Source organism: Drosophila subobscura, chromosome U (assembly GCF_008121235.1).
Source record: "Drosophila subobscura isolate 14011-0131.10 chromosome U, UCBerk_Dsub_1.0, whole genome shotgun sequence".
In the NCBI taxonomy this organism is placed as follows: Eukaryota; Metazoa; Arthropoda; class Insecta; order Diptera; family Drosophilidae; genus Drosophila; species Drosophila subobscura.
This window is the reverse complement of record NC_048534.1, coordinates 23,607,482-23,629,950: the sequence shown is the minus strand read 5'-3', so window position 1 is coordinate 23,629,950 and position 22,469 is coordinate 23,607,482. Positions and strand designations below refer to the sequence as shown.

The window sequence follows — 22,469 nt, the reverse complement described above, 5'->3', positions numbered from 1 at the left end:
TGGCAAAAAAATATCATAAAATATGCATGGCTCTAGCGAAAGAAAAAACACAACACAAACAAACAAAAAATGCACAAAATATTGCTAAAAACCGGGTCAGAGTCCAGAGAGTCAGCGAGAGGCATGGAGACCCGCGCAGGGTCTGTGGCATCTTCTTCTGCGAAGTGTCAGTGTTTTGCCAGTTGTGTGTGTGTTTTATGGTAAGTAAGTTGTCATTTTCGGTTTTATGATGATTCTGTGATTTTTTTGCTCTCGTTGTTATATTTTTTACGCTCTACATTTTATTTTTTTCGTTCAATTTTGGCAGAGGATGCGGATGAGGATGAGGATGAGGGCAGGGCTGAGGATACAATGGCAGGCTACTAATGTCGAGCAGAGGGCCAGAGTTTTATAGTTTTTTATGGCTTTATGGCCGAGCCAATGACTTCTTTATTAGTGCAGGTCCTTGGCCTTCGTCTTCCCATCTTTTTTTATGGCACTCGCTCTGTGGATAGTTTCCGTTTCCGTGATGAAGTTGAGGCTGAGGCTGAGGTTCAGTTCCAGGTCTTGTCTCCTGCCTAAAATGCAAATACTGAAACATGTGTGTTGGCTGTATCCTAATCCTTTTTGGCCATGTGTTGATAACAACAAACAGCAATGGCAAATGGTAATGGTAATAGCAATAGCAGGAAGTCAGTGCCACGCCATATATCATCGGTACTAACTATATGGGAATGTACGCTGGGAAATATTCGGTCTGGGTTCTTTCATGTGTCTGTCTGTCTCTCCGGTTCCACTCTGCTTGTGTGTTTATCTAGCTATTTATTTATTTGCCTTTGTACACTTATGACATGATGTTAATTACTGCGCGCGACTCCAAACGCAGAGAGTCGGAGGCATCGGTGGAAGAGTCACAGAGGAGGAGTCACCGGGCAGTCACTTTGAAATGGAAAAGTTCGCCGCCTGTTTGCCGCGTGTCAACAGCGGCGACAATTGCCAAACGGCACTAAAGCTGCCCACGAATCCGACGGCACACACAAATACATATATTTATGTACATTCCATGGCACATATGATGATGGATATGCCATGGGGAAATCCTTTTCTCTAGCATATTGATTCAGCCCTGTTTGATGATGGGAAAGTTTATTGAGCCTGTTGTCAAAATATTGTTTAATTGGCTTTCGTCCAAAGGATCACGCGACTAGGAAAAGTCAATCCAGAGAGTCTGTGACGGAGTGTGTCGCAATGGGCTTAGTCCTGATCCTTGTTCTGTGCCTAGTCCTGCTGCTAGAGTCTGTGCTTAAGTGGGTAAAACCAATCAATGGGAAATGTTTCGTGTTTCGTTTGTGGCTTAGCCATTACGGAACTGCTGTGTGGGAAAGACAAGTCGACAAGTCAAAGTCGAGGGAAAGTATGGAAATTCGGAAGCAGGGGATAATGGGATAAGAATATTCATAATTTTTGTTGGGTGGGAAATTCTTGAAATATTTTTTAATGTGTGGGAAATCCATAATGCTAATGGGATGCAATTGAACGCCACTTGGCTGGAGAGATTTTTGGGTAGATTGTGGGAGGAAAGAGACTCTTTATTGGGAGATTTATTGGGAGAGACTCAAGCTGGAATATATTTCATTAGAGAATCTATTTTCTGTCGCTCTGCCACTTACAAAATTATCTTTTATTTGTGCCCATTTAAGTACCCTTACAATTTTCACCTTCTCACTGCTCTCTTTCCACATGCTTAAGGAAAATGCATCCATAAATTGCACCTGCTTGTGGCTCAATTCAATTATAACTAATTTGGAGTTACTTCCAGCAGATTCTCGGAGTAGCTTGAAGCATTTCGAATGCGAAACTCATTAAAGGCAATTGGCAATGCCTCGAACTGGTGAAAGTTCAGCCCAAATGGGGAGTCACTTTTGATGGGAAAAAAGCATCGAAATACAGAAAATTTATTGCCAGAATATGCTCTGGGAAATGCATTTATCCCTTTTGTGTGTGAGTTTCCATTTTCAATTTGTGGGGGAAATGGAAATGGGAAAATGCTCATCTGTGCCATTTGCCCCCCCTCATTTTGGGCATCTCTTTGATGCCACTAATTGAATTCCCTTTTAAAGTGTAAACGTTAAAAAAAAGGTGATTTGTATTGCAAATTAAAATTTAAGTGAAAACGAATCACACGGACAAACAGCGCGCAGGGACAATAGATTACAATATCCTGGGGCGAGGAGCCAGCACGACATTAAAAAGGTTGAAAAACCGACGAGGATGAGGCTAGAGGCATGAGGCATGAGGCACGAGGATGGGCTCCCTGGCGGGGATGCAGCTGCGGCTGGCTGGCTGGCACATGCGCCTGGGTGGGATTGGACAGGGATTGGTATGGGTCTTGGGATAAGGATGCGGGCAGCAATGGCTGCCTGCCGCCTGCCACCAGTCCAGCAGAAGCAGCAGCAGCAACGGAGGCAGCAGCAGCAGCAGGAGCAACGGAGGCAGCAACAGCAGCAGCGGCAGCAGCAGCAGGCAGCAACAACGGGCGTCCGACCGTCAGGCCAACAGTTTCCGCTTGTTTACTGCCGCAGAGACGCAAACGGGATGGATGGATGGATACCCAGAGTGAGAGTTAGAGTCGGGCCACGGCCCGTGCACGCGCAGCTACAAAAGCAAAAGCAAAAACAAAAACAAAAAGCAACAAAAAGAGCAACAAGAGATACAGATACAGCAGCGAACGGCAGCCAGCCAATCCCAGAGCACGAACGGGCAGCAGGGTAGGCGTGGACGTATCTACCATTTCCAAATAAATTCAACCCCAGATGGTTGCGTTGCTCCGCGCTCTCCTCTCCTCTCCTCTGCACACCACTCCACTCCATTCTTCCATTCACCGCGCGGAGCCTTCAAAACGGGTCGACGAGTCCGCAGTTGCATTCAGTTATTAACGAGCGCTACTCTCAGCCACAGATACATTCACAGCAGCAGGCAGAAGCAGGCAGCAGCAGCAGCAGCAGCAGTGGCAGGCACCCAACAGCAGCAGAAGTCACTCAACACGCGCACACACACACAGAGCGAAAGAGAGAGCGAACGAAAGAGAGAGAGCGGGAACGAGTGCATGCGGAACAGAGAGCGATAAGCAGCTGTAGACAGAGACAGCATTCGTGCGCTTCACACCAGTTTGAGTCGGAGAGCGACGGCCGCAACGAAATTCAGTTTATTTCGAGACGTTGTCCAGGGCACGTCGCATTCACGAGATCGCTTTGAACACAGCCAGAGATACACAAGTGAAAGATACATTTACGTAAAAAAGATACACCCAACAAAGCAAAGCAAAGAAAACAAAGCAAAGCAAAAGCGAACGAAACGGTAGATTGATTCTACAGTGAAGTGAAGTTTCGAGTTTCAAACCAAAAATATACAAACGGGGATTATCATGTCTTCCACATCCGCCTCGCCGATCAGCAACATAACCGTCGACGACGAGCTCAACATAAGCAGAGAACAAGGTAATTATTTGTGCACCAAAAACAAGCGACGGCAAAACGGATTACACCACAAACCCCCACCCAAAAACTGTAACTAACGAAAGGTTTTCCCCTTGATTCATTTCCAGACTTTGCCGAAGACGATTTCATTGTGATTAAAGAGGAGCGCGAGAGCAGTCTCTCACCCATGCTAACTCCACCACACACACCCACAGAGGAGCCGCTGCGGCGGGTACACTCCAGCAGCGCCGACGAGGCGGTGGCCACACAGCTGCACATGCGGCACATGGCACAGTACCAACAGCAGCAGCAGCAGCAGCAGCATCAGCAGCAGCAGCAGCATCGCCTCTGGTTGCAGATGCAACAGCAGCAGCAGCAACATCCCCACTACCCCGTCTATGCGGCAGCTGCGGCTGGAGCTGCGGCCAGTGCCGATCCCGTGGCCGTGCACCAGCAGCTGATGAACCACTGGATCCGCAACGCCGCCCTCTACCAGCAGCAGCAGCAGCAGCAGGCGGCACAGGCCCAGGCGCATCACCATCCGCACCACGCCCATGCCCACCCACACCACCACGCACACACACACCACGCCCACGGCCACCCACACCAGCATCCGCATCATCCGCACGGTGTGCGGCCATACCCCGCGGGACTGCACGGACTCCACATTGCCGCTGGCCGCCACTTTGGCGCTCTGCCCACCATGAAGCTGAGCGGCGGACCGGGAGGAGCGGGAGGAGCGGGCACTGGCTCCGGCAGCAGTCGACCAAAGAAGCAGTTCATCTGCAAGTACTGCAATCGGCAGTTCACCAAATCCTACAACCTGCTCATCCACGAGCGCACCCACACGGACGAGCGCCCGTACTCGTGCGACATTTGCGGCAAGGCCTTCCGGCGGCAGGACCATCTGCGGGACCATCGCTACATCCACTCCAAGGACAAGCCCTTCAAGTGCAGCGACTGCGGCAAGGGCTTCTGCCAGTCACGCACCCTGGCCGTGCACAAGGTCACGCACCTGGAGGAGGGGCCACACAAGTGCCCCATCTGCCAGCGCAGCTTCAACCAGCGGGCGAACCTCAAGAGTCATCTGCAGAGTCACAGCGAGCAGAGCAGCAAGGAGGCCACCACCACACCCACCGCACCCACCTCCCCCACATCGCCGAGTGGCGGAGCACCAACCCAGGCATTGAGCTCGCCTCAACCTGAACAGTTGGTGCACCACCACCACCATCACCAGCACCAGCACCACCACATGCCCGTGCTGGATCTGTCCTCGTCGTCATCCGCCTCATCCGCCACCACGGAGAAGCCCAAGCGCACCCTGGGCTTCACCATCGACGAGATCATGAGCAGATAGACAGCTGAACGGAGACCGGACCGAATGTTCAACAGTTCTTGGTTTGTGTTCAGAGTCATCCAGAGTTGGCCCCGGCCAGGCATGGGAAGTGCCTGGCCCGGACCTCGCACAGAGTCCAGCTCGAAGCCTGGCCAAAGGTTACGCCACATCCTCGCCAGCATCCCGCATCCCGCAATCGCACCCAGTGAGAGTAGCAGCAGCAGTAGAGAGTTGCTAACAGTCAGAAATAGTGCAATCGGTTCTATATGGAATGTAGATATATATTTATGTATATAGAAGCCGGCATTGTCCTAGCCAAAGATACAGATGCAGAAAGAGAAGAAAGAGTATTGCAAAACACACACACAGACGCCTCCTACAAAACAATTCCAAAATATTACACAGTCGAGTCGAGCTGTAAACTATTATTTAATTATACGTCTACTACATAATCATGTAATTATCATAGTTTAATTTACAGTTAATGTATGGTACCTTATAGCCACTTAAGTAAACCAAATGTTATGTTACAATAGATCAATCAATCAATCAAACATTCAAATCAAACCAAACCTCACACTCGCTCTTGGTTATTGAAAGACTGTTTTCCGTCATAGCTTTTACCATTCAATTATTATATTTTTGAATAAATCAATCCGTGGATTGTTCAATGCGTTAAACCAAGTCAAGTCCAATGATTATTATTTCCTAGATTATGATTCATGACTAGAATTTCCCCCTATCAAGCGTGACTTGACACAAAGACACAACGATCTCATTATCGCCCAAATAGTCTGTATGTATATTATGTATCAAATATTTACCATTGCATGCGCCCACAACGATATGAAACCTAGCACCAGAAATATATGAAAAATAATTTCAAATGAAATTGATTTAGTCTTTTATTTATCGCGGCACTTTTTGCTGGGCATTTCTGGGATTTTCTTTGCCAAAAGTAAAGTCTCTCGGGAATAGCAATGGAATTTTATAGCTAAGTTAATCTAGAGGGTTCTATAAAATGGTTTATTACTTGTTCGGCAGAAGAAATTGTACATCATGGAATTGATTTTAGAAAGCGGTTGGTAGGTGATTAGGGCGGAATGTACTTATTTTATGTTCTTGGGAAAGGAATGGCTTTAATCTTAATCTAGGGAAGATAATCTTTCTTGTGGAAAATATATTAGAAATCTGTTGGTTACAGAAAAGAAATTAAATTCATTGCCAGCTTACAATTGAAACGTATCTGCATATTGTTCCTCGAATCAATAGTCCTACCACAGTGTTTAGACAGTTTTAACATCTTTCAAACTCAAAATAATCTCTACAAAATTTTCTTTAAATTTAAATTTTAAAATGAAAAAACTTTCAGCTTAATTTGCATCTTCCGCATGACATTCCCCAACAAATTCTTGTCTCTATCCAATATCTAAATCTTCTAAATCGTATTTTATCTAGATCTCTAGGTATGAACTCCTTTTGGGCTCACTCCCACACGTTGTTCCCATGCTGCGACGATAACTCATTTAATTCAATTTGGCCGACCAACTTGGGGGGAACATCAAACAGCAGCTGTCAAAATTTATTAACCATTGGCACAGCTCAGTTTTGATTCACATTCGCATATTTTAAGCAGCTCTATTAATTTGCGAGATGCCGATTAAGTAAGCAGAAGTTTCGCCTTATAAAAAGGGAGCAACCAAATCCAAATCAAAATCAATGTTAAAACTGTCGCAAAACTTAATTTATGAAATCGAAACGAATTCGAATTTGGTTTCGTGTTTTGCTGTGGTTTTGCTTTTGTTGTGTCTTTGAGGTGTGGTCCAAATATTTATGGCATTTGTTTCGGTTTGGGTTTTGCTTTAGTTTTCATTGTGGCTTCCATTGAAAACGTCTCAAAGGCAGGAGAACGTGCCAAATGGCAACTAGCACTGGGGAAAACAATTGCAGGACTCATTCGATTCCCTTTTTTGGAACTCCATTTCCATTTCTTTTAGCACGCTCCTTACCGGGAACTGTCAATGTTTCGATTGTGATCTTTGTCCCAAAATCGAGCATAAGATTGTCTTTAATTGAGGCCTGAGGTCAGTTGTGTCTGACTGTTTCTGCCCGCATGCCAAGTACTAAGGATCAGCCAACAGCTGCCTCATTTGCTGCCTCAATTTCCATTACACTTTGATGACATACTCTCTGGCATTATGGCCATGTACAATTGATTCCGTTTCGCATTGTTTTCGCCTGATTTCCATTGCCATTGGCATCCAAAATGTAAAACGTATTCGCCAATTGATGTCTACATTGAAGTCAACCCTCCTCAGGTGCTGCACAATGTGGTGTGGTGTGGTGTGGATCGATGTGCCTTGACAAGTATCCTGGACGCGCCCTCCTGCAACGCCCCGCAGACATTTCAATGTCTCAAGATATCCTGCGGCTACGTGCTGGCATCTTTGGCCAGTGTGGGTTGGCCAAAATCGCAGCAAGATCCAGACCATGGCTAGGGGTCTTATCTTGGTCAACCGTTGGACTTGTCCCGTGTTTTGCAACACTTCGCTGCAGGAAGTCCCCAGTCGCCAGCAGGCCCAGGCCTGGGTCATGTCCTGGCATTCGACACACACACACAGGACCTACGAAATAATTGCACGAATCCGCACTGCGTACAACCAAAATATTTTGTGAAAGTCCCAGCGGGACATCGACCATCGAGCACTGAGCACTGAGCACTGAGATTCCTGTGCGCCAGAGAGGGATGCTCAGGCAGGGGCAGGGGTCGGGGGCAGTGGCTGTTATCCTGCGAGTAGCTGCCCAGATTGATGTGTCCCTTTTGTCAGGCCCTGCCCTATCGCTGTCAGTTTGTGCCTTTTTTAGGCCACAATTAAAAGGATCGGTTCCGCAACTAGGGTGGCCCTCGGCCCCGTACTCTCAGCCACTACTTCGGATCCTAGTTGTAAATTGTAGTGGCAGGCTGGCGGAATGGCAGGACGTGCTGCAGCACGACGTCTGCCAAAAGTGAGCCATTTACTGCCACAGAAGCACCCCTTGGATCTGAGCTCTTTCTTGCCTCTCCTTGTGTCTTGGCTCTGTCTTTTTGGCACCCGTGGTGGCTGTTGGCTGATGGCTGTTGGCTGCCTACCGAGCATGCAATTTTAATGAGCTGCAAGCAGGACATACATTTACCTCTTGTTCTGTTCAGGGCACGTTCGCACTCCACTTGTGGCCTTGGCGACCACCCAGTAGATTTCTGCAATGAGTTTGTCTCGTCTGTTGCCAATCGATTTTTCGCCAATGAACAGCTTTGGCAGGGCGTAAGAGACACCTTTCTGTGGATCATCTAGCGGAACGAGGACACTCTTTAAATGGCCGCTGACAGAAACACTCATAGCCCGTAGATGATGATGATGATGACAGCATTACCCTACACATAACTCCGTCTCCGTCTGTCTGCGTCTGTCTCTCTGCCATTTCCAAGTTGTCAAGTAAGTGCCAAGCCCAAAAAACACAGCTACAAAACTTGTCTCTCGTAATTGCACATTGTCTAGATTGTCAGCTTTTGAAGGTGGTTTGATATGCCGACGTCGACGCAGACACAACGCCCAGCTACACAGCACTGCGTGCCACTTCACTGCTTTCGTTATGATTCGAATAAACTGTGATTTGATCAACAGTAAAATGAGACGAATATTGCGAGTAGGCAATAGCTAGCCCTTCCTAGCTATGCAATGACTCGCTTTATGGAGTCTCATTAGTACTCAGCACTTCAACTAAAAGACTCTTCAGGCAGACACTACTCCACACAGTTTGAGTATGTTCTAGCTGCAACCCCTTTTCCGACGCCACCTCTGTTCGCTCCCCACTTGGCCGACTGTTGGCTGTGTGGCATTGTGGCACACAGTAGTCGCATGTGTCACAATGTCGCAGCCTAATTGCACTACACGCGTAGTTACTTAGAGCGTTACCCCAGACGAGTCTCGACACCTACTTGCACTTGCCAGCTGACAAGACGAACAACAACGTTCCACATTCCATTTCATTCCAAGAGAGAGGGAGAACAGACAGCCGCTTGAGACCCCACACCAACCCTCCCACCACCTCGTTGCGCCACGTTGGGTGTTCGTTTTTCTCCACTTATCTATCGAATATTTTGACACTTTTGTTTTGCCTAAAAAGATGTTTTAAATAGAACTTACTCTACTCGATATCGGAGCCAAAACAAAGCAACTGCTTTGGGGTTCTGTTTCAGTTTCAGTTTCTGTTCTCTGATTCCCGATTTGGTCTAACAATTTAATCGCCTTCAGCTTCGGGCCCTGCCTTATCGTCTGGGCTCAATCTCGCAGTCAGTGCATTAATTGACACCTAGACTAGAACCTTTGCTGGAAATGCAACTCCTTCCACTTCCACTAGACGAAACCCTAGACGACCCTCTGGTCCCGTCCCTGACCCTGCAGTGCCCCTGACAAGGGACTGTCAATTAGGCTGGTGAATTTATCACCAGGCACAAATCAGTTTGGGAAAAACAAATGCTAACCTGGCTAAGAGAGCGATCAATTTTATTGGCGGCGGCAGCGACTAGACGACACCTTTGGGCATGGGACCACACCATGCGGAGTGTATACCCCATCCAGCCAGCTCTCCAATCACTTATTGAGAACTTAATTGAATTGCCCGAGAGCGAGGGAGATAGGTCTAGAGCTGGTGTTAACCACAGTTGGACCCCATTGGACCCTGTCCTCTTGTTGTGGTGTTGGACAGATAAAGATGAAGCTGCAACACCTTAGTTAGTGGTTCCATCTTCCATGGCTAGAGAGACAGAGAGACAGACAGAGAGAGAGAGAGCGAGCTCCGTCTTGACAACTCTTTTGTTTGTTTGTTTCACTTGTTCCATGGATCGCTCGTTGTCCGCTTGTCCACTGTCCGCTGTCCGCTTGTCCGCTGTCTGTTTTATTTTTTATTATTTCATTCTCGATTCTTTGACATTTTAATGCGCCCGCTGGCATTGTGGCACTCTCATGGTGGTCACTCGAACACCCTTGAAAATGGTGTGATAGCCATAATCCGATATAAATAAGACATTATAAGAGGGAAACCCTCCATCCCCCTCCTACAGCAGGATCCCTCTGGCTCTGGGAATATCTCTCTCATTGGGGGATTACAAGGAATCGACGACATGTGGCGCTTCACTGCGCACAAAAGGCAAAGCTTTTTATTTCAACCTGAAGACGAGAGACTCCAAATGAGTAATCCTGAGCTCGGGGCTACTTGAGTCATGGACCACCTAACTTGTGGCTAGAGCGCGCTGCTCGTTATATCCTCACATCCACACATCCTCTCATCATTCATTGTCGAGTTGAGTTTCGCATTCAAAATTTGTTTGCAAAAAGTGAAAACACTGACGGGAATCATGGGAGTAGTCGAAGCAGGAATGAGAGGAGATCTTTGAGGGATCTTCGATTGGGATTAGTTTAAGGTCTGCTAATGCCGCTCCCTTGAATGTTTCTTGTAGGGTTTTCCTCTAGTCCTTCCCTTATTTGTATCCCTCCTCCTGCCCTACGCTCCTGCCTCTGTACTTCTCTTCAATGATCGATTGATTTCATCGATTATGGCCCAACAGTCAACGCTGTCTCTGAGTCTCCCGAATGTTTATTTGTTTATTTGTTTGTCTCGCACATATCGCACGATACATCGACACACTCCCACAGAGTGAGAGAGACACATACACAAAACACATGATCAATTACAAGCTACAGTCAGGGGCAGGCTGGGGCAGGCAGGCAGGTTCCCAAGAGCTTCGGGCCCACGCTTCGGGGTAGAGTTTGTGCTTCGTGGCTCGCACTCCTCGCCATGGGCATGCGCATGCGCACAGCTTCTTTCACTTATTATTAAAAGTAACAAATTATTTTCAATTGATTTACACGCTGGCAGTTCAGCAGTTCAAAAGCAATACACCCGCGCACTGAACCCCATGAAGCCCCACGAAGTCGATGCCACTCGCCCTCGCCCTCGACCAAACCCTGACCCTGAACAGCGCTCCCTCTCTCTCTCTTTCGCTCTGCTGTTGATTAACCACTCACTGGGAACATTTAATGTGTAATAACGATTTGTATCTGGGCACAAAGTAGTTATGTTGAAATTCCTTGGGCCGCCGTCGCAGTTACCAATCATTAATCATAAGAATGTGAATCTTTTCAGGGAGTTGGGACTCGGAGTTGGAGTTGGAGTCTGGAAAGAGCAACAGAGACAGAGGGAGGGAACACCTACATGAACAGCACAGTTCACATGGCACACAAGATCTTCCGAGTTCCCGACACACAACGAAACAATATTTCATATCCATAAACGGTTAGGCAGAGGAACAGAAAGAGCGAGAGGCGGGTGGCTAGAGACCTCCGATCATCGGTCTATGCACCGATTTAACGCCCCGACATTTACATATGTATGTCCCTCACCCAGCCACAGCCTCAACCTCTCTCCCCCCACTCGATCTTCAACTTCAACCTGAATCTTATTGGCGTTGGCGTTTGCCCACAGTACGTGCCCACAAATTATGTTTCTTCACGTTTACATGCCTCTGACATGCACTCCCAGGCGGGATTGGGCATGGACTATGGGATTCTGGCTGGGATTCAGGCTGGAGATGCATTCAAGTCGCGTCGAGTCCATTGCGCTCTCCACTGGCTCTCACCGGGGTGTCCCTGGGCATCAACGTCAGAGCTCATCAGGCGCGGTGCCCGATCGATGCCTCGTCATCCATCCCATCGACAGTCTTGGATTTTTTAGTTAGGTTCTCTTTCAGTTTTCGTTTTTGTTTTTGTTTTTTTCTTACCCCGCTGCGTGCTCATCGGGTTCGTTGAGCTTTCTACGTTAATTTGTTAACAACAATACACTCCAATGCGGGGCAACACGGTGTCGCAATCGACAAACGGCAATCGGCAATCGGCGGAGATGTGAGTGAGATCATTATGATATGGTAATTACCGCTCGATTGATGGAAGAGCGTTGAAAATTTGGCAAATTTCATATTAAGTGCCTTTGGGTTGGACTGGAGTTGGGGGTTTTATTTTGGGAGAAAATCTCCAGCGAAGAATTGATAATTTATTGATCGTTGCTTGCACAACAAAAGTTTGTTTTGAAATAAAGGAAATCCCTTTACCCAATGATTTTCATATAGGAAAATTACATCTATCTTCGAATTATATGTCCATAGATCGCTGCACCATCTAAGATACTTTTTCTGAGATAAATACATCCACAAAACTACAAATAATCTCCCCAATTATGAATGAATTCTCCGTTCCCATAAAACTTCCCATTTCCAACATGTTATTCGAGCAGCAATTGCCATTGATCTTTCTTATAAATATGAATGTTCCTTCAGGCTACAGCCAAAACAGAACAAGAATTGTTCGAATAGTTATTCCAACTCTCAGCGGTAAGAACCGTTTCAGCCATTTTCACATGATTATGGGAATAGGCAACAAAAGGCAATAAAAAGCCCCACACTTACATGTGCCCAAAGGTGGGGGATTGGACTTCTCTCTCTCTCTTCTCCATTGGCAATTCCCAACTAATTTCAAGACCATATTGCATGATGTAGTAGTTGGGCGCAAGAGGCGATTTTTATGTTAAGCACAAGGAATTCGGGCTATTAGCGCCAAAGGATTTTCTCATGGTTTAAAAATACTCAACGTGCGACAAATTTAGCCGCCGGCCAAATGCAGCACGAAAGCTGCACGCGGAGACGCGCGAGACTCTCGGAGTGGCAGTGGCATGGAGTGGAGTGCAGTGGAGTCCGGTGGATTGGATTCGAGTGGAGTCCCAGCAGAGTGGAGGCGGGTCATGCAGTGGGGGGAGTTGCTGCTGCTGCATGGCTGCTGACCGACCGGCTGGGGCTGCAACTGAAGCTGAAGCTGCAACTGTAGCGACGAGGGGCTGGACAGGCCATGGCAAACAGCAAACGGGCCACAGAAAAGCCCCAAACACATCTCTGATTGCTCAGGCGGCACGTTGCGGGCGGTGCGGTAGGCAGTCGAGGCAGCGGCGTGCTTTATGGCAGGACACCCCTGCCACCTGGTCACCCTCCCTCATTTGCCTGCTGCTGCCAGCGAACGAACCTCTCGACCGGTCAGAGTGTACGCCACCAGCAAGCAGCAACTGGCAGGCACTGGAAGACAGGAGCGGCTCCGACATGGCCTGAAGAGGGTTTGAAGATTTTACTAATTGAAAGTTTTTGTGAAGAAAAATGCGACTTTGAAGAATAACACACGTGTCTCAATGCTATTAATGTTTTCAAATAAATATTAACATAACCCATTCCATATACTTAGACATAGAACACTGAAAGTATCATTCAAATAGGAGGAATCAAAGAAATTACTTTGGATAGCTTTAATTGGAATAATTTACTAAACGGGACTAGAAATATATAAAAATGTCGGAAAATTTACATTTATCGATTGTGAGTTGAACTTTCTTCTCTAAAATTCCTAGATCAATAGATTCAACACACTCAAAACTCACACCAGAATACGTTAATTCAAGTTATATTGAAATGAACCCCAATAAAAATAATAAAAATTCTAGAAAGCAACCAAACACTTTCCTAAAATCTTTATAATTATATGATTACACTTGTGACACTCTTCCAACATACTTCACCCATCTCCAACCCAACTAAAAACCATTTTTCAACCCCCTGCAGCTGCCAAGTCCGCTCCTGTTGCTTCGTCCGAGTTGGCCCGGGCATACAATTTAATATTAAAGTTGATAAACATTTTGACCACGGCAGTTAGTAAGCAAACGTACGATCCACCTACTCGCCTTCTTTAACGGCAGCAACCGCAGCAGCAGCAGCAGCAGCAGCGGCAGCAGCGGCATCTGTGGCAGCAGCAGCAACTGTGGCAGCACCGCCATCATCATCATCAACATCAGTGCGGACGTGGTCGTGGCCTGACCCGAGAGCTCCTCCGAATGGTTGACTGGTCGTCTGGGGGTCGGGAGTCTGTATTGGGGGACTGGTGAAATAAATTCAGAAACTATGCCAGCCCCGAGTCCGAGTCCCGAGTCTCGAGTCAACTGATTGCGCCACAGATTCGCACTTAGTCAGTGGCTGACTCTGTGCCCAGAGAGGAGCTGCTGCTGCAAGGACAGAGGGCGAACTGTTTTGGGACATAAACGGGGGCGTGCTGGGGCACAGACATGGCGTGGCAATGAGCTTTGGTAGTCGGAGTCAAGTGTGGCCCGAAACAGGGATTGGAAGTACGAGTTTTGGGCGAACTTTAAATCGGGAATTTAAATGCTTGAAGAGCTCTCAATATGCCACAGATATTGTGTCTAAATAATGTTTCGCTGCTCGATAATTTGACTGCGGAGCGAAGCTTCTTCCATGCCCACGCCCCAGAGCTGGCTCCACCTTCGGCGCTCGGACACTCGGGCACTCGGCAGATTTCAGTTGCTGAGCTTGTGCAGCCCTGGCCCCGTGTCTTGGCCTTATAAAATGAGCAGCATACAGAGGCATGGGGCATGGCCGAGACCATGCAACAGCCACCAGCCAGCCAAAAGGCAAGACCCGAACGCGAACGCGAACGCTTTTCAAGAAATCAACGTCCAACGCGATTGTTCCCATGCAAGTTTCTACAAATATTTTTTTGTGAATTATTACCTTCGTATTTTTCCAGTTCGCGAGGAGTCAAATTGGTCGGCACACGCTCGAGGGCACACGCCATTTCCCACGGACAGCCTTTATGGTGGTTGGAGAGAGACCAAAGGAGCGGGAGCGCTGCAGAGGGGAGACTCTGGCTGCCAGTCTGGGCAGCGTCATCGTCCGCCCCCGTCCTCACTGCCAGAACCCAGTTGCCTGCTTCCAGATCCTCCCCCTGCTTGCCTTTTGATCGCTGATCGGAGGTAATTTCGAGGCTCAGATCAGGGCAGGTGGAAGGTTCTTCAATTAGGCCTAGCCTCGGAGTTCAATGCGTAATCAAAACCCAATCGGAGTCCTCTCTCTCTCACTCTGCGAGGACTGTCAACTGTCCACGTAATATGCAATAATTGCCAACTGCTGCAGTTGCCAACTGTCCAGCAAATCAAATATTGTGCAGCATCCACTCCTGCTGCGAATTTGATGCCATGATCCAGCTGAGAGCCTTTTCGGCCTACACCTTTTGTGGCTAATGGGGCTGGCTCTCATTCAGCTCTCGTTCCCATCTTGGATCTAGCGAGAGAAACCCACGCATTTTCACTTGGCTTTCGCTTGATGCCAGGCCAATCCTGTGGGGTAGCAGTGGGGTAGATGCGCTTGGAGAACTCTTTTGGTGGCAGCCACTGAGAGAAAGGATTTCCATCTTCAAGTTGGTTTTATCATTCCACGAATTGTATCCTAAATCTGTATTCTACACGACTCCAGTCTAAAGTTAGTTTATGTTTAACATTTTTATTATTTTATTCGCCATTGCAGAAGTACCTTCTAGTCCATTCACTTTGCACTCGCCAAACATTTCTACTTCTGTTGGACGTTTTTTTTATGTTTTTAATTGGCTTGTCGCATGGGGCAGGAGGAGCAGAAGGATGCGGACATGGATGAGGAGTCATGTAACCCAATGGTCTGCGTCTGGTCCCTCGGCTGGGTGTCACACACACATCTTCCCCTGGTCTCGGGGCTAATAGAAGTGATGTCGATAGCACTTAAACACGATATCCGTTTCAATTTGTTTGGATTCTTCAATTTAAAAGGTGATAATTTTCTACTTTATGGCCCTCGACATGTGGGCCACCCATAAAACTGATATCGGAGTAGTGCCTGTCGCGCTCTGACTGTCCCCCCGCCCGGTCTTGACAGTCCCTTATCCTTGGGTTTGGGTCTGCCATTGGCTTTGGGTTTGCATCTGTAGCTCTCTGTCTCTGGGTTTGGCTTTGGGACAATCTTGTCCATATACATTCAATACATTTGCAGTGTCAGGTTCGAGTTGAGTTCGATTCTGGTTCTTGGGAGACACTCGTATCACTCGCTTAATTTGTTATTCGCTGGTTTTCACACTTGATAATTGTGGCAGCGACTGGCTGGCGATCCCTCTGCCTCTCTCGCTCTCCCTCTCCTTCCACCTGGTACCAGCATCATCAGCACCCAACCATCATCATCATTGACCACTTTGTGTTGCTGGTTTTTGTGGTGTTGCTGGTGGTGTTTGCTGGTGGCTTTTGGTGGCTCTCCGGCCTCTGATCGCTCTCTGTGTGGGCAGTTTCATTGCCGTTGTTGATGTTGTTGCGCCTGCAATGACTTCAGTTTATCAGCTCCAAAGTCTCCAAAGGGGAATGTCTACATTTTTTTTTACTTCTCTTATTTTCAGTCACTTGAGTTGATGGGTTTTCGGATGCCCTACAATGGCCAGAGGTGCTATGATTATGAGGAGAAGTTTGGCAGAGTTTTGGGTGGCTAAAAATTGAATATATTTGTGTGCAGCATTTGCCTTCATTCTGCTTAGATTTCGTGGGTACAACTGCCGCTTGTAGACTGTTTTTTGAGTGTATCAAAAGCCTCTACATCCAACACTTCATCCTCTACAAATTCTTGTTGTTCTTTTTGGGTTTTCTTTGATTACTGGCACTGAAATTTAGCGATTTAATGCGTATGCACAAATAAAACAAGCAACACGGAGAGACAAGTCTCTAAAGTCGGAGGCGTTTTAGCATCGCGTTTTAATGGCCAACTAAATCAACAGACAATTAATTAGACATTCGACTGCGGGCCCCAAGAACGAGTCCACCATTCCACCACGATCGCTGACACCCAGACTCGACAATGAATTCGATTCGAAACTCAAAACGTTTCCAAACTGGAATTGAAATTGGAATAGGAATTGAAATGGAATCATGATCTGTTATGTTTGATGATGCAAATGCAAATTGCTTTTGGTTGGGTGGTCTTCAAATTCAAATGAATCGAGTGAACCGATTAGCATAGCAGATCTCGGGTTTTGTTCTATGGCAGATAAGCCCCAACTTGGCTTGGGATTGAGCATTAGCTGGGCTGGCGTAGGGGAAATCATTGTTAAGTGTCTCTTGGCCCAGACAAAGAGTCGCGTCAGTTTTGTGTGTTGTTTCATGGCTCATTGTGGTCTGGGGTCTGTGGTGGTCTGACAATCACAATGACAATGAGGTGATGACGATTAGTTAACACGTTTCTTTGGATTTAAATGATAGGAACGTTAGCTGGAGTAGGGCTTGTGGTGGTAACGGAATAGATGTTGGATTCTGCAGAAGTTCGAATTATTTCCTCCGCTTAAGCATTTGTTCAACATTTTACACATTCTGTCTTACAAAACCTTGTCAATAGTTCAGTTTCCTGCTACGAAATCGATACCTAAACTTTCTTTTGTGTTTTGCAGATTAAAATTGAAATTAAATGCATTTTATTGCCCCCAAAACATGGGCCTGCACATCTTTTATTAATATTTTTAATGCCAAACGCAACACCTACCAAAGCTGCCCAGACATCGTTTTCCTATTACTCATGGCCCCAAAGTTTTCTCTCAAGGAAGCATCAAAAGCAATCTTCAGAAACACACACAAAACCCAAGACAACGTTGGAGGCGACTGCGGCGGTGGCGGCCTTCTCTGAAAACTCCGACAATCGATCGAAAAAAATACTACACAATACACAATGCAAAATCATATCACTAGACATGGCTTACAATAACAGAGTCCAACTTTGACTGAGTGCAGAAGGTGTAGCGAGTGGAGTGGAGGAGGAGGAGATGGAGATGGAGGCTGATGGAGAGGGAACTTTTACAGTGAATACTTACTCATGGCTTGGCGAGCAACATGCCAACAATGATATTAAAAATAACAATTGTCTTCAGTGGTCTTTAACACCCGCAACCGCTGATAGACACGCAACAGCAACAACAGCAACAGTGAGGGAGGAAGGGAGAGCAACATCGGGGAAGAGGCACCACTTGAGTGGCATATAAAAGTCACATCGACAACTTCGATTGACTAAAGAAAATATTGTACATGGCGGAACACTGAACGCCACAGAATCCAGCACCCAAACGAATGGAGCACCAGACATCGGGCACCCCGAGAGCATTTTTGAATACCTGAACAATCATGAAAATAATGACATTGCACATTCCGCGATCAGCAGCCACAGCAGCAGCAGCAGCCGCAGCACATGAGATGGGCCGACGACTGCGAGTTGTCGAGAGATCGAAGGCGATCCAACTCCCTCGTAGGCCAGGCTCCACCATCGCATCAGCTGCTGGCTCTCTGCCTTCCACTGCACTGATGATGAGCTTTTTTTCGGTGCTCATCGACACAGCCACACAGCAAGGGAGCCGCCAGACCAGACCAGACCAAACCATGATCATGCTCCGTCCACAGCCAAAGCTTCATAAATTAGTGATATTGCATTATTATGAGCCTGAGAGAGGAGTAGACGAAGGCAGGGCGAGGTCAATGCGGCGTATGCGCAATTTTTGCATGCAACCAACCAGCTGGAACATGGCGGGGACATTTGATGAGCCAAAGGATACCTGGGGACTGATTTGGGGAGAGGAAATGCTAGGCTATGCTCATGGAATGAGTGTAAATTTTGAGACAACAGAATAAATATTTTATGGCATATTTTATGATAATTTTCATACACTTTTTGTGGAAGGGAAATTGTTTCCTAGACCTTTAGCCTGCCTCATCCTTTATACCTTGCCCATCATACCCTTCCCCCCATTAAGCACTAAAACATAAGCCGCGCTGTGGTTTGGCTTCCAAAGAAATTTTTGCATCATGTTGTGATTAATGAAGCATAAGCCGGGCCACAACTATTGACAGCCTATCAGTGTCTGTCTCGCTGTCTGTCTCCCTGCCTGTCTGCTGGAGATTCGCGACGGCAGCTGATGGAGCTCACTCTCCCTCTTTCTCTGTCTCTGTCTCGCTGTGGCGACTCCTTTCTACCAGCCAATTGTTGCTTTGCGTGTTCCGTTGACTAAAGACTTCAATTCGGGCTTCAATCATTTCATTTAACTGATGATCCGACTGCCGCCGCCGCTGCCAGCCACTGCCGCTGCCTCCGCTGATGGCAGGCATTTTGCTGGGTATTCGGATTCGGGATTCGGTTTGCTTTATTCTGTATTTGGGAATGTTTTCCCCTTTGTCTGTATTTATTTATTTTTGTGGTGGCATCACGCAACTGCCATTTGGAGCGTTTTGGCTACCATAACATTATGGAGGAAAGGTTTACCTCTTCGGGGTTTCGGGCACTTAACTACTTTATAGCTCCTTCCATATCGCCGCACCGTCATATCGCATACACTTGTGAAGATCGAACCACAATGGCGCCCCCCTGAATCGAAATGCAGAAGTTCTTTTATGATTTTTTATAGCCTAGACACGGGATGGGGCCTGGGATCGGGGTCTTCGATATGCTGTGATCGTAAAACCAACGGTAAAAGTCGGCTGATATTCCTCTAGTTTTTTATATGACAAAATGTAGAAAAATGAACAAAAAATAAAACAGAAACAGAAACAGATTTCCCCCCCAAACGCCAGACATGAGGCTTCTGCCTTTTCTTCGCACTTCTGACGCCCGCTAATAGCCCAATTTAATTGGCCATCAAAGCCACAAAACCCAACAGAGAATTGAAACTACTCACGTAGATGAGATTATGGATAAAATGGCCACAAGTCTCGTATCATTTCAACGGGTCCATATCCATATCCACATCCACATCCAAATCGATCGCTGTGACTGTCTATGGCTGGCTATAAATTTCTCTATCGGCATATTTCTCTTCTTGTTTTTCGGTTGTGTTTTGTGTATTTTTGCCATTGTGTGGCCCAGCGATAATATCATCGGGTTCGGGCGTGGAATTTATCTTGCCAGGTGGCGGTGGCGGCGGGGGAGCTCCGATATCAAGGCGGCAGCAGAGCAATATTTCACAGCCTGATGGATGAGAGCCACATACATCGAAGTACAACAATACGGGATGGAGTGATATATAGACTCATGCGGTGGTAGACATAAATCAGGCACCTCAAAGTTTCCCATTAATATGGAGGAAAAACCAAAAATATATTATTGATAGGAAAATGGGAAAAATGAATCCATCAAAGCTTCGTTTACTATCAAAAAAGAGTCCTTTATTTGGATATCTTTCACTTACTTTCATGAGCTTTAAAAGTAACCGAAAGGGAGCGCAAAACCTTTACCAAAAGCTTCCTGAATTGGCATTAACTAAGCATGTAAATGGACCATAAAATGATGCCAGTTTGCACTCTTGTAAGTCTGCACTTTCCACCCCCAATAATCCCTTTGTATTTTTCTCTCTCTCAAACTAAATCCCTTCACATTGCGACCATTGCACGCGCTTGAACTGTGACCTCTCTGCGGCTGCTCCTGGCTCTGGCCTGCCTTCCTGCCGCCATAAATACGCGATTAAGTATTCAAATTCACAGGCTGATGTGAAAGACAAGCCAAAAGCTGCGCTCAGCTGAAGAGGAGCCAAGCCAATAATGATAATGCCTGGCAATAAAGCGAATGGCAACTGAAATCGCACAAACTGGTAGTTGGCTGAGCTTTAAAAACGTTTTAAGCTTCAATCAAATTTCTCAGGAAGAAAGAGAGAGGAAGAGCCATACCATAAGCCACAATAATACATAATAATATTGTAATTTGGCGGAGGATCGAAGGAATGCGTACAGCCAGCTTTCTTTGAACTGGGAACCAGCGGACCAATCGCTGGTCGCACATGGTCCAACGCATCTTTCGGACAGATGCCAGCACGTAAACGCTTCACATGGGACACAGCACACGGAACACATCGATGGAGAGCTGAGCTACCAAAATTGCATGGCCAGGGAACATTTTATGGTTGTGTGATGCGAGAAGAGCCCCGAAAAAATGCTTTGGCTGTGATGAAAAATTTGCCCCAACCCTCATTCGTTGGCCATATACAAATTGGCTTGGCCATTAGTCTTGGCCAGCAACAGAACGCAGCAAAGATTTAAACGTTTTAGTGGCTGCGCTTAAGACTTTTGCCGCAATTTTTCCACTTGAGTTTATTGCGGCATTATTGCCCCATAGAACGGAGAGGAGATACGAACCGATACGAGCCGATCGACAGATCCCATCCCATCCCATTCCAGTCCATCCCCAGAGTTTCTTTCGGGTTCCCACAACTTCCCACAATTTGTTGTCGCTGCCTGCCACTGCTCCCTGCTATTCATTCGATTCCAGAGAATCCTCCCGCTAGATGCTGCAGGACTCCTTTTATTTGGAAAACAATTCGATTAGAATTGACTTCTGTCGAGTGTCCGTTCGGCAGGGCAGAGGTGAAAGAGCGGGAAATACTTTCACGTAATGCACTAAAATGGACATCGGGGGTTCGATCGATAACAATGCCGCTACATTAATTGTTTGCCATTGTGAGGGCTCTTCCCCCCTCCGCTCTTTATCAGCGGACAATGGGAAATGCTGACGCGGCCAGAGGATCCATGCGATTCCAATGACTCCGCCACAAGTGTCTCTCAGAGTCTCTCTCAGTCTCTGCTCTTCTTTTTCTTGTGTATTTTCACGCACATTGTGAAGTGGTTAGATAATCCATTGTTTACGGGGTCTTACTGTAGCTGGGGCAGGGGCACTGGAACTGGAACTGAAGTCCAAAAAACCGTTTGGTCATTTTGGCAGCGGGATTCACTCGAAACTCAGCTCCAGTTGGGATTAAAATTCGTCTCACGTTCTGTGTTTTTGTTATAATTGCAGACAGATTTGGTAGACAAACAGGCAGCGGCATCAGCAGTGGATTTTTATTAGAATATTTGGGAGTAAGATTACTCTGCAGTTGGGATCAATTTTGGAATACATTTTGTAATGTTTAAAGTTGAATTTATCATAATTTCTTTCAGTTTACTTCCAGTTTAATTGCTTTGAAAGATGTCAACTAGTTGGAACATCAATAAGTCCCACTTGCTTTTCTGTTTCTAGGTCTAATGATCACTTGGAGATCATTCGGTGATCATTTAGTGAACATTCAAAGAACTTCTGGTGAAAAAGACTTCCCCCCAAGTGTTGGATTTCCTAATTGATTGAATAACCTGACCCATCCATCATACCCAAAAGACATATCAATGTTCTTTCCATTTCTTCTCATCGCTCCCATTCCAGGCAAAAATAACACTTGACCAGAAACTGTTGTTTACCCAAGAAACCACCTCCATTACCAATTCATTTACCATTTCATCTTAATCTATCAAATGGCAGTCACCATTCAAACAGAGCCATGAAAGGCGCTGGAAAAACTCCAAAGAAACTCAAAACTCAATGGGAACTTGGGCGAACAATCGCGCATTGGGGCGTTTTAGGTATAACAACAATAACTAAGAAAAGAGAACGGTGGAAACAGGGAGGGGGAATCGGAATATCCAAGAAACGAAATCAAATCAAATGATGTGTATAAAAATGAAAATAATACAAAGATAAAGAGTGGAGAAGAAAATGTGTGCGCAACAAACCGAACAACTGGAAACAAAACCAAATAATAAAAAAAGAGTCAAGAAAAGTAACTACAAAAGCGCAAAGTATCTGAGTATCTGTGTATCTGGGCATCGGAGAGGAGATGCTGATGTTTGAATCTTGGGATCTGTGTTCAGGTGAGGGTGAGGATGAGGTTGTTGCTGTTGCTGTTGCTGTTGCTGGC

At 46.5% G+C, this 22,469-nt stretch overlaps 1 protein-coding gene across 1 annotated transcript; it reads left to right on the top strand.

Annotated features, from left to right (window-relative positions):
- The first annotated feature begins 3,061 nt into the window (after positions 1 to 3,061).
- LOC117900984 (protein odd-skipped) lies at positions 3,062 to 5,504 on the top strand. The gene is made up of 2 exons (XM_034811581.1): positions 3,062 to 3,476; positions 3,584 to 5,504. The coding sequence occupies exons 1-2, from the start codon at positions 3,404 to 3,406 to the stop codon at positions 4,810 to 4,812; spliced, it is 1,302 nt and encodes a 433-aa protein (XP_034667472.1). The 5' UTR covers positions 3,062 to 3,403; the 3' UTR covers positions 4,813 to 5,504.
- The last annotated feature ends 16,965 nt before the right edge of the window (positions 5,505 to 22,469 follow it).